This window comes from Lycium barbarum, chromosome 1 (genome assembly GCF_019175385.1).
Source record: "Lycium barbarum isolate Lr01 chromosome 1, ASM1917538v2, whole genome shotgun sequence".
Lineage (NCBI taxonomy): Eukaryota > Viridiplantae > Streptophyta > Magnoliopsida > Solanales > Solanaceae > Lycium > Lycium barbarum.
The window spans coordinates 9556863-9571334 of record NC_083337.1 but is presented as its reverse complement, the minus strand read 5'-3'; the positions used below and the strand labels follow the sequence as shown (position 1 = coordinate 9571334).

General features: G+C 42.1%; 1 protein-coding gene across 1 annotated transcript; it reads left to right on the top strand.

The window, feature by feature from the left end:
* Window positions 1-408: 408 nt before the first annotated feature.
* LOC132631525 (histone H3.2-like) lies at window positions 409-1067 on the top strand. The gene has a single exon (XM_060347096.1). It carries the CDS (start codon window positions 488-490, stop codon window positions 896-898), a length of 411 nt encoding a protein of 136 aa, XP_060203079.1. The 5' UTR covers window positions 409-487; the 3' UTR covers window positions 899-1067.
* The last annotated feature ends 13405 nt before the right edge of the window (window positions 1068-14472 follow it).

Here is a 14472-nt window from a genome sequence, read left to right as displayed (position 1 = left end):
AACCTACAAGGTAGCCCTCTTTTCTAAGCCCCACACGTAAGCCTGGCCAGTGCCCCATCCCGGGACGTGCCCCAAAACTGCTTTTGAAAAGACTAGTTGGAACTAGGTATTAGTTTACCTATTCCAATAGTAGAAAGTTGTGGCACAAAGAGAATTGAGAAAAATAAAAGATATTTATTTTACGGAGCAGCTAGCTTCGAGATCCACGTGGCAAATCTGCCTTTGTTGATAAAGTAGCATGCGGATTGGTATCCTGGCAAACATTTATCGTGAGATATGTACCGTCAATACCAAATCTCCTAATCCAAGGGCTGTTATTCACTTCGAATTACGAGGCCAAAAATTTCAAAACTCTTTTCCAAAATGTTGAACCTTCCCGCTCTCCGTATCTCTATATAAATCTCCCATTACCCATTTCCCTAACTCACCATTGCATCAGAACTCGAGTTTTCTTCAGTATACTACATTTACTTCTAAACCATTCAAAATGGCCCGTACCAAGCAAACAGCCCGCAAATCCACAGGTGGGAAGGCACCAAGGAAGCAGCTAGCCACCAAGGCTGCCAGAAAGTCAGCTCCGGCGACTGGAGGAGTGAAGAAGCCTCACCGATTCAGGCCTGGAACTGTTGCACTTAGAGAAATCAGGAAGTATCAGAAGTCTACTGAGTTGTTGATAAGGAAGCTTCCTTTCCAGAGGCTGGTGAGGGAAATAGCACAGGATTTCAAGACAGATCTGAGATTCCAAAGCAGTGCTGTGGCTGCTCTACAAGAGGCCGCTGAGGCTTACCTTGTCGGGCTCTTCGAAGACACCAATCTCTGTGCCATTCATGGTAAGAGGGTTACCATTATGCCAAAAGACATTCAGCTTGCTAGGAGGATTCGTGGGGAAAGGGCTTAGGAACAAGCTTGTTAGTGTTTATCTGTTTAATGTTCTGTTGTTGGGATGCTCGGGTTTAGGTGGTGTAAATCTAATAGCTGAAGTTGGTTTACTAGTATTCTGGATCTAGTCAATGAAATTTGTACTTTGTTTTTTGTTCAATTAATTATTAGCCTGATCGTTTTGTAAATTTTCAAATATCTTTCACGACCACGTTTTTGTTAACTATTTCATTCACTTAGAAAAAAGGGATGATATCTAAATTAATTATTTGCATGATCATTTTGTAAATTCTCTAATATCTTTTACACCGCCTGGAAGAATGGTCAAATTCATTGTTCATAGACTAAAAATAACCTGCTAAAAAGCATCCCAGATGTAGGGCCAAAAAAGGTGTTGAGGGTGAATTGAGAAACTTTTTTGCCTTTTTATAGCACTTTCATGCCTTTTTTCCTATAAACCTTTCCTTTTTCATGCATTTATAATCCTAATTAATTTAGTCTACATTTAATTGCTACACGATACTGTATAACTCTTCCAATTCTCCTAATTATCTATGGCAATGAAAAGGTTGGCTAACACAAAGTTGATTAATATACTAAATTATGAAGGGGTAATTATGTATTTACTGAAGGGTATTATTGTATATTAACAGTGAACAATTAGAGCACAATTAAGAAAGCAAATTTTGAAAAGGAATAAGCATATACTGATGAATGATGAGATAACCTACGTATTTGCGTCATATTGTTCCTTCCCGTCCATCTATCCTTTCTTTCCTTTTTGTTATTTGGTTCTTTTAGACTAATCCTAGTTCAGAAGCTCTTTTGTCTTGCATGCATTCACACTCCTAGTTCATAGTATCATTTTACACTTGAGGTGGTGGATAGTTATACGTGTTCATGTCACCTCAAATAGTAGACACCTATCTTCAATATGTGTAGGCAAGATGCTCCCCCCCGACACACACACCCCACCACGCAAAGGAAAGAGTCCGGAACTAAAATGCTCCTAAAAAAATCACTTTGAACCAAAATATTCCAATAAAATAAAAGTTACAAAACTACCTTTAGCGCAGTATTTTACTGCATTATAGAAGTAGTTAAAAAAAAAAATTATAACGCAATAAAATACTGCGTTATAGAAACAGTATAAAAAAAAAAAAATTGGCCAATTTTATTTTTTGCAACATTTAGTGTTTTTTCCATACTTTGACCAATGATTAGTCGTGTGTCAAGATTTCCGAAACGTCAATATTTTATATAGAACCTGATATTTTTTTTCTGCGTACAATAATGTAGGCTCAATACATCAAGGATACGTAAACGTTCGGATCGTCATTTTAGGGATTGAAAAGGTGTCCGAAGTAAGTTTTATTTGTAAACTTTAGGTTTAAGTGTTCTATATACATAGACGTCCATTTTTGTTTGAAGACTTGTTGTCACTAGCTTAAGATTTTTTATTTTTAGGGTTTAGATTTATTGAAAATAAAGCCGTTGCCAAAAAGTTTTTAACTGCTTTAGCCTGCGCTAAAGAATTTTTTATTTTATTTTGTATAGCGCAGTAAAATAGCGAGCACTAAAAAAAAAAAAATTGGCAATTTTTTTTTTGCAACACTTAGCGTGTTTTTTCATACTTTGACCAACGATTAGTCGTGTGTCAAGACTCCGAAACGTCAATACTTTATATAGAACCTGATATTTTTTTCTGCGTACAATAATGTAGGCTCAATACATCAAGGATACGTATACGTTCGGATCGTCATTTTAGGGGTTGAAAAGGTGCCCGAAGTAAGTTTTGTTTGAAAAAACTTAGTGTTTGACTGTAAGGTTATTTTAGTCAACTTTATATATCGAGAAAATTAGTCAGCTTTATTTTCAAAAATTGAAACCGCAGAAGTGAAATTGACATTCACAGCTACATTACCCCGGGATTTTTACGTTGTAATCTATTGCGTATCATCGTCTTATAAGTAAATAAAACCGAAAATTTCAGGCCAATTTGGGGGAAAATTGAAATTGAAAGGGATAAAAGGTATTTTTTTTAAAATCGGCTCGGCCAAACCTCCTTGCGGCAGTTTGTCCGCATAGATCTCGAAAAACTACGCAAGTTCAAAAAAATAAAACGCGTAAATCGGACGTCCGAGTGCAAAGTTATGACCATCTAAAGTTTGACCACTTTACAACTAGCTTTTCTCGATTTTTTAGAATTATATTTATATTCAAAATAAAGTTATGTCTTGATTAAAAAATAACACGCTTAAATCAAACCTTAAAAAATAAAATACTTAAACCTTAAACAAAACTTACTTCGGGTACATTTTCAACCCCTAAAACGACGATACGAACGTTTACGTATCCTTGATGTATTGCGCCTACATTATAGTATGCAGAAAAAAATATCAGGCTCTATATAAAATATTGACGTTTCGGAGTCTTGACACACGACTAATCGTTGGTCAAAGTATGGAAAAAACACTAGGCGCTGCAAAGAAAAGATTTATTAAAATAAGATGTTGCGATCTTTTTATGGAAAAAAACACTAAGTTCTTTAAGTGTGTTATTTTTTAATGCGTAACTTTCTTTCGAATATGTTGCAAAAAAAAAATCGCGTAAATCAGACGTCCGAGCGCAAAAAACCGCTTATATTCGAAATAAAGTTTCGCTTTAAAAAATAACACACTTAAATCTAAACCCTAAAAATAAAAAATTTTAAGCTAATGACCGCAAGTCTTCAAACAAAAATGGACGTCTATGTATACAGAACACTTAAACCTAAAGTTTACAAACAAAACTTACTTCGGACACCTTTTCAATCTCTAAAATGACGATCCGAACGTTTACGTATCCTTGATGTATTGAGCCTACATTATTGTACGCAGAAAAAAATATCAGGTTTTATATAAAATATTGACGTTTCGGAGTCTTGACACACGACTAATCGTTGGTCAAAGTATGAAAAAAAACACTAAGTGTTGGTAAAATAAAGTAGGCCAAATTCTATTTTATTTTTACTGTTTTTATAACGCAGTAAAATACTGCGTTATAGAAAATATATATATATATATATATATATATTTATATATATATATATATATTTTACTGGTTCTATAACGCAGTATTTTACTGCGTTAAAAGACTTAAGTTCTTTAACGAAATAAATTATTACGCTAAAGGTACTTATGTCACTTTTTTTTATTTGGGTATTTTGATTCAAATAATTTTTTTTTGGGTTATTTTGGTTCCGGATTATCTTTCCCACATCATCCGTGGCAGCTTATAGACCTGTAATTTAATAGCAAAACAAATTTCAAACTTACTTTGCATCCGAATTCCAAAACACGTCCAGGTTCAGTGAACCTACAAGGTAGCCCTCTTTTCTGGCTGCTACATATTGAGATCAATCCTATCTTCTCAATAAACAACAAACAACAACTAAAATATTTTTATTTTTATGGTAATTATTAGGTGTCAAATCAAATTCATGTAATTTAGCTTTCTAACCTTATTTTAACACTCCTTAAATTCTTAATTAGATAAAACTACAATAAACGTCATGACAATCCAAATTATGAATAAGCGTACAGTAATCCAAAATGTATGTTGTTTGTTACTAGTATTTTCTTTCTATGAGGAAAAGGGATAACATCTAAATTAATTATTAGCCTGATCATTTTGCAAATTTTCAAATATCTTTCACGACTATGTTTTTGTTAACTATTTCATTCACTCAAAAAAAGGGATGATATCTAAATTAATTATTTGCATGATCATTTTGTAAATTCTCTAATATCTTTTACACCGCCTGAAGAACGGTCAAATTCACTGTTCATAGACTAAAAATAACCTGCTAAAATGCATCCCAGATGTAGGGCCAAAAAAGGTGTTGAGGGTGAAATGAGAAACTTTTTTGCCTTTTTATAGCACTTTCATGCTTTTTTCCCTCTAAACCTTTCTGTTTACCCCAAATTTGGATAATCAATTAAATTTGTGAGTAGGTATAGGATATGTGGTTAAGCCTCAATCTACTTGATGAAAAAAAGATATATATGAATATGATATGAAGAGAGCAATAATGATCAGAGATTCGCTATAGATTTATGTGTCTATTAATGTATGAGTATCACTTGATTGAACAAATTTAAGGGATGAACACAACGAATTCGGATCAAAATACGATATTGAGAGAGATTTTTATGTATTTTCTAGTACAAAATGTTCTTTATATAAGGAAGCCAACCCTCCAAAAGTAGGGCACTGAGCCCCATTTATAGTATTGCCCCGTGGGCTTCATCCAACATGAGAAACTAAAAAATAAAGAAAAAACTCTGAAATGGATTAGGTTGGGTTAGGTTGGCCGTACGGTCTGACACCCGTACGATTGACAGTTGAGCATGGCAGGACGTTATCGACGCGTAACAATCACGTAATGGATCTCCCGGTCCAACGGCCACGATCAGACGGACTAACAACCACGATCAAACGGAGGAACGGCCATGATCAACTCGGCTATGGGAAAATCGGACCAAACAATGTTCTTCCCTTTCCTCGGTTCAAGCACTCCTCCGATCCAGAAAGTAAGTCTCCATACCCGTGTTGATCTCCTTCTTCCCTCGGTCACCGGTCTCACCGGTCTAACATATATTCGATTTTTACCGTATATAGATAGTCCACACACTTTCCGGACCGAAGTTTTATCGGAGTAACGGGAAGTGGATGAATCAAGAAATCGGTGACTCCATTTATCCGTTGTTATCTTTTCATTTTAGCGGGAACCATTGCGTCACGTCCCTCTGCCATCGGCCACGTGTCTCATCCCGGACGGTCCGCTCTGACAACCGCCGCAACGCACGTCGCTTCAAGTCATTCCTCATTAATGATGGGACACGTGGCACTCCCCGATTGGCCGGGAACTGTAACCGTCTCAACCCCATGTCTATATAACGTCTTCCAATGCTCCATTTTTCCATTTTACGATCCCCTTAATCTCATCTTCAATCCTTCATTTCTTCTCCTCACTTACCATCTTCCAATTCACATCTCTTGTTGATTTGTTGTTTGTATTGCTTGTAGTACGTAAAAAGGAACGATTCTGCCAACTTCTCCAGTTTAACCATTTTTGTTGAGTAGGCTGCTGCTTCTCCCTCTCGTTTTCTGCCATTTTTGAATTCTCTGTCTGTTCTCTTACTTCACTTTTTAACTTCTCTTTCGAATTTTGCCAAATCTTTCTTCGTAATCTCCCAATGTCTGCTAACACTGAAACCACTTCCCATGATATTCCCTCGGTTTCGTCTCAAGGAACCGAGCCAACTTCTCCACCTAAGGGAAAAAGCACCTTCGAGCCCACTGCCTCGGACATTATACCGGCCAAACCTAACTTCAACAAAGATTTTGAGGTCGAAAAACCTTCTCCGGTATCCGATAAAGGGTTTGATGTGAGACGATATCCCTCGTCCATTACCGGGAGAAAACTCGACTTAGTCCGGGCTGATTGCGGGTGGGACACCCGTTCAGTTCAAGTTTTTGCCCCCGGGCCAAGCGAATCAGTCACTGGCCATCGGGAAGGTTTCTTATACGTTTATACTTACCCTTTCACTCTCAAGCTCGACCCCCCGATCGATCCGGTCATCTTAGACATGTGTCGGACCTATAACGTAACTTGGCACAGATTGGTACGATTGTTTGGAGGGTCGTGGCTTGCCTCCGGCTGTGGGCCAATAATACCGGGAAGGAGCTCACGCTGGCCCACTTGATACGCTTATATTCCCCGAGGTTGTTCCGGGATGGCGTAATAAAACTCGCAAAGCGTAGCCGGAATCCATTTTTCTCAAAAATGGACGAAGATAGAGACAGGGGCTGGTTGGAGCGATATGTCCGGGTGCGGACCTCGGACATTATCCCGGACAACTGCATGCCTTTTCCGGAAAGGTGGAATAATAATCGTAAGTCTGAATTCTTTTAATAATTGCTTGTGTGTTTTGTTGAACTTCAGTTTATCCACCTTCTCACTACTCTTCTTATTTATGTTAGCCGTGGGTTGGATTCCTCCGGTCGTCCGGGATCTCAACGAATGGGTTAATGCTCTCCTCAGCCAAAATGCCCACGACGATCGGACGTGGGGACACCTGTCACGTGGCCGATAGGTCGCCCAGAACCACGGTAATACCCGACTTATATCCATATTCATTGTATCTTCTACCCTTCTGTAACATCTTCGATTTTCAGGTCTACCTAAGGGCTCGGTGGATCCAAGGCCGGAGTCAGCAACAAAACTAGGAACGTCGGCACCCGAGTTCGATTCAGCGGGTGCATCCCGTATCCTTGCTGCTGCTGCTAAGAGAAAAAGGCCCTCGGACAAATTGCAGAAACCAAAGAAAAGGACGAGGAGCGTTGTTAGGACTTTAAGGGATGAAGCAGAGCCCGAGCTCCTCGTTCGGAGTATTAGTGCGGCCCCTTCCGTGGCTCCCATTCCGGAGAAGGGCATCACCGTTTCACCCCTTCCTTCAGCCGGGGAAGGACCTTCGGTTTCGGCATTACACATAGGTGCAGAAGAAATTCTTTACCCGCCTCCTCTAAGGTCGATTGAATTCGTCGATATTTCAGGTGAAACTTCTTTCGAAGAAACCCCCCTGCAAAGGACAAGAAGATCCGGGGGGGGGGGGGGGCAGCTGCTACCGAAACTGGTCAAAGATCTGAGCCGGCCCCCGAGAGCGAAGCTCCAACGGCCATTGGTCCGTTGCCCGACTACGAGACTGTTGCAAATACGGAGACCCCTGCCTTTGCTGAAGCTACTGAGGTCGCTCCAAGTTCTCCAACTCCGGCTTCGAGGTCGGATGAGTTTGAGGACATGTTCTCGGGCACTCCTCCTGCAACCGGAGAAGCTGTTGGTTTCAGACATCTCCCGATCCCTCGAGCTACGAGGGCTGCTAATCGGACCACCGAGTCTGGTGCCAGGGATAGCTTGGTCCGTGCCTTTCCGGCCCCAAGTGTGGAACCGAGGAGGACAAGGTCGGCTGTGATCACCGTTCCCGAGGATTGCAGCTTTCTTTCTCACCCGGTGGGTGTGGCGAGCTACCTGAGGCCCCTTGTCTCGGACTCGGACAAACAAAAGATGAACGGAGTCCCTTGGAAATGCCTCATCAACGAGGGTATGCACGCGGACAATCGGGTAAGTTTATCAACCATCCTTGCATGATTTCATTGAGAATTTTAATCTCATTTATTCAAGTTTTTGACTTCGTTTGCAGAGTGTGGTTGTCACGACCCAACCCCGTAGGCCGTGACTAGTCCTCAAATGTTGAACCGGCCTCATGGCGTATTATAATACTTTAGGGAGGTCTTTTTCTTTCCTTCAACATTTCCCAAACGTTACGATTGCTATCCCCTTTTTACGTACTCGCTTTCTTTCCATTCCCGAACATCGCTGTACTAGGACTTTCCAGCCTTAACTAGTGGTGGAACCGGTATCAGTCTACTTTGTAACATCTGTACCATATGTTACTTGTTATCTCTCAAATTCCCTTCAGCTAATGTCTTTCATATATCGCAACACTGACTGCTGGGGCCCACCTGCTGATCGGTACAGTCATAAACGGGATATCCTATGCATACTTATGCATTTACTACCATTTTTCTCACAAAACATTTCCAAATGCTATTCAAACTCACTCTGATTCCAGAACTGCGTTGCGCTTCCTTCTTCTTCACCGGCCGAGTCCGCCTTAGCCTACCCGACCTACTTAGGGTTTCTAACCGTTCGGTACATTATAATTTCCTTTAGGTTACCCCAGATTTCCCATCTGTCTTTTATATCTACATTTATGAAAATTTTGGTGTACTTTCCAGGGGGTCACCCATCCCAAAATTGCTCTGGCCCTAGCACACTTAACCTCGAAACTTCCGTGCATTTCGATGCGTTAATGCCGGTATAATTGCACCCACTACCCCGCACGACCTTTTTCACATAATCTAGGGCGAGTCGAGGTCTTAGTAATTTTCGGAAAGTTCTCGTAGCGGGTCCCACTCCGATCTAGAGAGGATCGTTTATTTTTCTGATTGTATAATTACCGAGTTAGCTCTTTCAAATTCTCAACATTCACCTTTTTTATCTGTATGAATAACTATCTCAAACGGTCCTATCAATTTTTGGGTTTTTATCCGAGTTATTCTAGTAATCAGGGGGAAAAATATATAATAAAATAAAATTGGAATCTATCGATGCATATACATTTCAGTAGGAGATCAACGGTATACCTGTAACCACGTCTGGTGACGCCTCCTGATCCTGTCGTCTGATCAAAGCATATAAGCGGTTCGAAGGACCGCTAGAACCGGGAGCTCCGCTTCGGCCTCTACCGCGACCTGCCGGTGTCGGTCGCATAGCTACAGAAGGGGAAGATGAACCAACAACTGATCCAGTGGGCCGGGCTGAACCACCTGGACCACCCCTAAATGAGCACTCCCTCATAACATGGCCCTGACGGCCACAAGAAAAACAGGCACCAGTGGCGCGACGGCATTCTCCCAGATGGCGCCTGCCGCACTGGGAGCACTGAGGCATAAGTGGCCTCGTCTGGCTGACCCCTCTACTCGCCTGCGAACCGGAAGCCCTAGAGCTTTGACCAACTCCTGAATATCCGATACTATCAAATCTTTCACCGATAGGCTGTGGGGGTGCGCTTCGCGCTGGCTGAGAAGACCGTCTAACATACTGTTGAGGCTGTCCGCCTCGAAACTCCCAGAATACCCAGCTGATCTAGCCCTCTTGGGCTGTCTCCTATCACAGTCCCTATCGGGAAGACGCCCTCTATGTCGGTCCTCCATACCTTGTGCGTATGCCTGCAACCGTGCAATATCCATCTCGGACTGAGATGCCATCGCCATACAACTATCAACCAGGTAATCATCCAACCCTATCACATATCGGTGCATCCTGTCAGTCATATCAGCCATAATGGTAGGTGCATATCAGGCCAGAGAATCAAAATCTAAGCTATACTCTCGGACACTCCTACCTCTCTGCCTCAGCTGTAAAAATCTGTCAACTCTCGCCCGCCGCAACTCTGGGGGCAAAAAGTGGCCGAGAAAAGCTGTTGTAAACTCATCCCACACGGCTGGGGGAGCATCCTCGCCTCTGGAAAGCTCCCAATACTCGTACCAATTAGTCGCTATATCTTGCAATCTGTGTGAAGCTAGCTCGACAGACTCAGTCTCAGAAGCCCTGACCAGTCTCAATGTGCGCTACATCTGTCGAATGAAATCCTGGGGGTCCTCTTCGGGCTTAGACCCGTAGAACTCTGGGGGATTACATGGCAAGAAATCATAGACCCTCAAATTGTCACGTCTGTCTACATCATCACCCCTAGCCCGCGTCTGCGAGCCTGTCCTGCTACTAATGTCGTCAATAATTGCACAGCCTCTCTCATCGCCCTGTCCTCCACCCCTGGCTGAGGAGCTGGAGGCTTGGGCGCTGGAGCCTCTGGAGCTAATGGTGGAGCCGCTCCAGGCTCCTCTGGTGGGGGTGTAGCAGAACCCTCTGACTGGGGTGCAATATCGGGCATAATCTGAGCACGAGCCCAAGTGACTCTCTGTACCTGGATGGTCTCTCCTGCCACTGCTTTGCCCTTCAAGGCAGCCGTCGCCTTCTTCGAAGGCATCACTGAAAACATAGCAGTTGGTCAGAAAGAAATCATCCTAATAGCACAGCTCTATCGCACGATCTGAGATCCAAAGAAAGGTAACACCCTAAATGTCCTGTAGCCTCCTATTTATAGATGTGGTGTACAACACACCGATAAACAAGACTCTACTAGACACGGCCTGTAGACATTCCGAGGACAAACCGCTCTGATACCACTTTTGTCACGACCCAACCCCGTAGGCCGTGACTAGTGCCCGAGCTGGACACCCATACACACTTACCTAACCGATCGACATATCCATAATTTATTCTTGTCCCACATATATTAGTTCATAAAGATGCTAAGATCGAACATAGTCTTAAGTGGTCGCAGATAACAAACGTATCGTATAAGCAAATATATATATATATACACACGTACCAGCCGTTAAGGCTATCACCGCAACTGGAGCCACTTAGATGCAAACTACACAGACATAACAGAATCATAGCGACCCATAACCCACATACATGTCTACAGGCCTCTATCAGAGACAACAGAATCATATGGCGGGACAGGGCCCCGCCGTACCCCTGAATAGTCATATACACATAAATATACAACGGAAAAATCTGTACCAAAAGTGTGGGCTCCAGACCAAAGGAGCACTCCCAAGTAGCAGAATGGACACCCTAGGCTGGCGGATCACCACAATAAGCGTCTGTACCTGCGGGCATGAAACGCAGCCCCCGAAGAAAGGGGGTCAGTACGGAGTATGTACTGAGTATGTAAGGCATGAAATACAGAAAACAGGATCATAACCGGGATAACAGTACAGAACTAGGTATACCGTCCAGAATACCAAGATACTTACCTTCCAGACGCAAATCACGTATACCGATGTTATATGTTAGAAAATTACAGAAAATAAGTGATTCTTCCAGAGTGCCAAAAGAGCTCACTTTCCAGACACGGATCATGCATGACAGAATCATATATCCTAGATGCATATAACGTGCCCCGGCCATCCCGTGAGGGACGCGGTAAATCATGTATCATGTAAGCATATATTGTGCCCCGGCCCTCCCGTGAGGGACGCGGTAAATCATGTGTCATGTATGCATATAACGTGCCCCGGCCCTCGGTGAGGGACGCGGTGAATCATGGATCATGTATATCAATATCATGTATCATATATGCAGGTAACATGCCCCGACCCTCTTTTGCGGAACGCGGTGAATAGAGTCATCATATGTCATCCTGGCCACCACCCCGTCATCATATCATCATGTCAACATATCATATATAACGTGCCCCGGTCCGCAAGTGAGAGGGACGCGGTGAACAATGTAGAGGAGTACGCACGAGATCATAACCTGGCCCGGGCTTAGTGAAGGACATACTGAAGTTGGATGAACAGAGTAGTGCGAAACCATATACACATAAATCGAGACCCGATAGATAGGTATACTTATCGACACCTGAAGGTGCAGAACAAGTTTCAAACCAATCTGAGCTAGTATAGGAAAGTTACGAATATTTTACCACAAAACCTTTACGGACATTTCAGGAGCCATTTTTTTGGAAAACTGAAGCAATAATCACACACACACACACAGACACACACACACACACACACACACACACACACACACACATATATATATATATATATATATATATATATATATATATATATATATATATATATATATATATATATATATAACAGATTTTGGAACAATCATGTTAAATACCTTTCGGATCTCGTGATGAGTAAAATCAAATATAGCTTTTGGAACCGTGTGTACATATCAAAGTATATCAAAACTTAACGGAGTAGTCGGACGTGCTATCATTTGAAAATCAAGACATTAATCATATCACTTATCTCTTAAATGCCAATTCAGGAACATTTCAAATAAGTCTTTGGACATCATGCCGACATCATATATCATACATATATCTAACAGATTCATGCACGCATACTCGTAAAACATCGTACATTGTATTGCTGCGGAACGTGCAGCCCGATCCATAAACGTATTATAGTATTGCCAAGGAACGTTCGGCCCGATCCAAGATTGTATGCAAAAGTTAGAAACATTTATACTTACAAAATCATTTTAAGGACATGAATTCTCATACTTGACTTATTATCCGATTATGCAAAAGTCTCAACCATACTACGTATCCTTGTCTCAATAGGGCAATAGAAATCGTAGATGAACTCGGAAACTTATCAAATAGAACTTCGGAATCGTGAATACGTATCGAAACCATATGAAACGGCTTATAGAGGTCAAAGATATTGGCCACCCTAATGGCTCTAAGAACAAGCATTTCTTTGGAATCATACATATATATCATTTGTTCACTTCATAGGGATCATGCCATAAAAAGAAAGGTGAGCCTTACATACCTTGCCCGCTTTCTACGCAAATCCGAATTGAAGTCTTTGGCTCCACAAGATCTTTTCTAGAATTTTCCACTTGGCACAAAAGGTATTTTCTTGCTCCGAAAATTATACCACGTTGAAGAGGGTCTTTGAGTTAGTAGGAATACTAGAAGAAATAATTTTTTTGCATCAAAGTTGAAGGCTCCAATTTTTTTTTTTTTTTGTTCTTGGCCGAATAGGCCTTTGTCTCTCTCTCTCTCTCCCTCAAGTTTTTCTTGAATGTTCTTGAAAATGAGATGAATTTGTCATCTTTTCTCTTCATATATTAAAATCCCACATGGGCCTTGGCCCATTAAAGTGGATGAATTTGTCACCTTTTTCTCTACATATTTTAAAATCCCACATGGGCCTTGGCCCATTAAAGTGGATGGTCAAATGGCCCCCTTAAATTTCCAAGCCTACTTCATGAAAATTTAATTCCTAAATTCCAAATTTGCCCTTGGCCTTTCCCAATATTTCCACATCAATAATTTTCATAAACAACTTATATATTAAATAGAATCAAAATATTGCCTTATCTCTTACTAGTCACAATTGTTTCAATTTATCCGAATGTGAAAAATTACGGGATATAATAGTGGTGCTCGTCAACGAGACTTTCGTCCGTGCCCAACAAGAGGTGGACGATCTCAAGGGCCAGCTAGACGCTCAGAGCCGAGAGACGGAGAAATTTCTGCACCTTCTGCGGGTGAAGGAGGATGAGTTGAACCAAGCAGTTAGTCTTTCCAACCTCCGACCCGAGCTCGATGCAACAAAGGCCGAAAATCGTCAATTAAAGGGTGAGCTGGCCGAGATGGTCGAATATAACCGACGTCTCGAAGCGGACAAGGTCGGCCTTAGCCGAGACAACGCTCACTTATCCTCCAGGCTTGGTGAGCTTGAAACCACCGTCACTCAACTCCGGGAGGAGCTGGACTCTGTCAAGTCCGATGCTACGAGCATGGCCGAGAGGCATCGGCTGCTCGAATCTGAGAATGCCCGGTACAAAGAGCGTATGAGGGTGCTCGAGGAGAAGGTGGAGAAGAGGGCCCAAATATGTGATGATCTAAAAACCGAGCTCCAGGAGACGGTCGATGCTAATGACACACTCAAGGCCGAGCTCGAGTCGTACATTCAAATGCGAAGTGTCCTCGAAGAGGCTCGGGATGTTCTGGTGGCAAAGCTAGCCCGAGCCGAGGCCGATGTGGAAGAAGCTCTAAAGAGCGTGGAGGCCGCCGAGGCCAGTACTACTATAGCTGTTGAGTATGAAAAGTGGAAGTCTCGGAGGATCACCCTTGAGCAAGCTGAGCATGGCTTTGCGGATCTTTCGGTCCTGATCCTTCAAGCAAAAAGAATCGAGGAAGAGGCTAAGGGTGCCCTCGGGGCTGACTCCGACGACTCCGAGCGGACAGTGTCCGAGCACTCCGGATCCAGCCATACCGAATAGATTAAGGCCTGTACTTAGCTTTTTATTTTTTTGTCTTTGCGGGAGTCCCCAATGTAAAATCCTTTGTATAAATAGAACATGTGTTTTTCTTG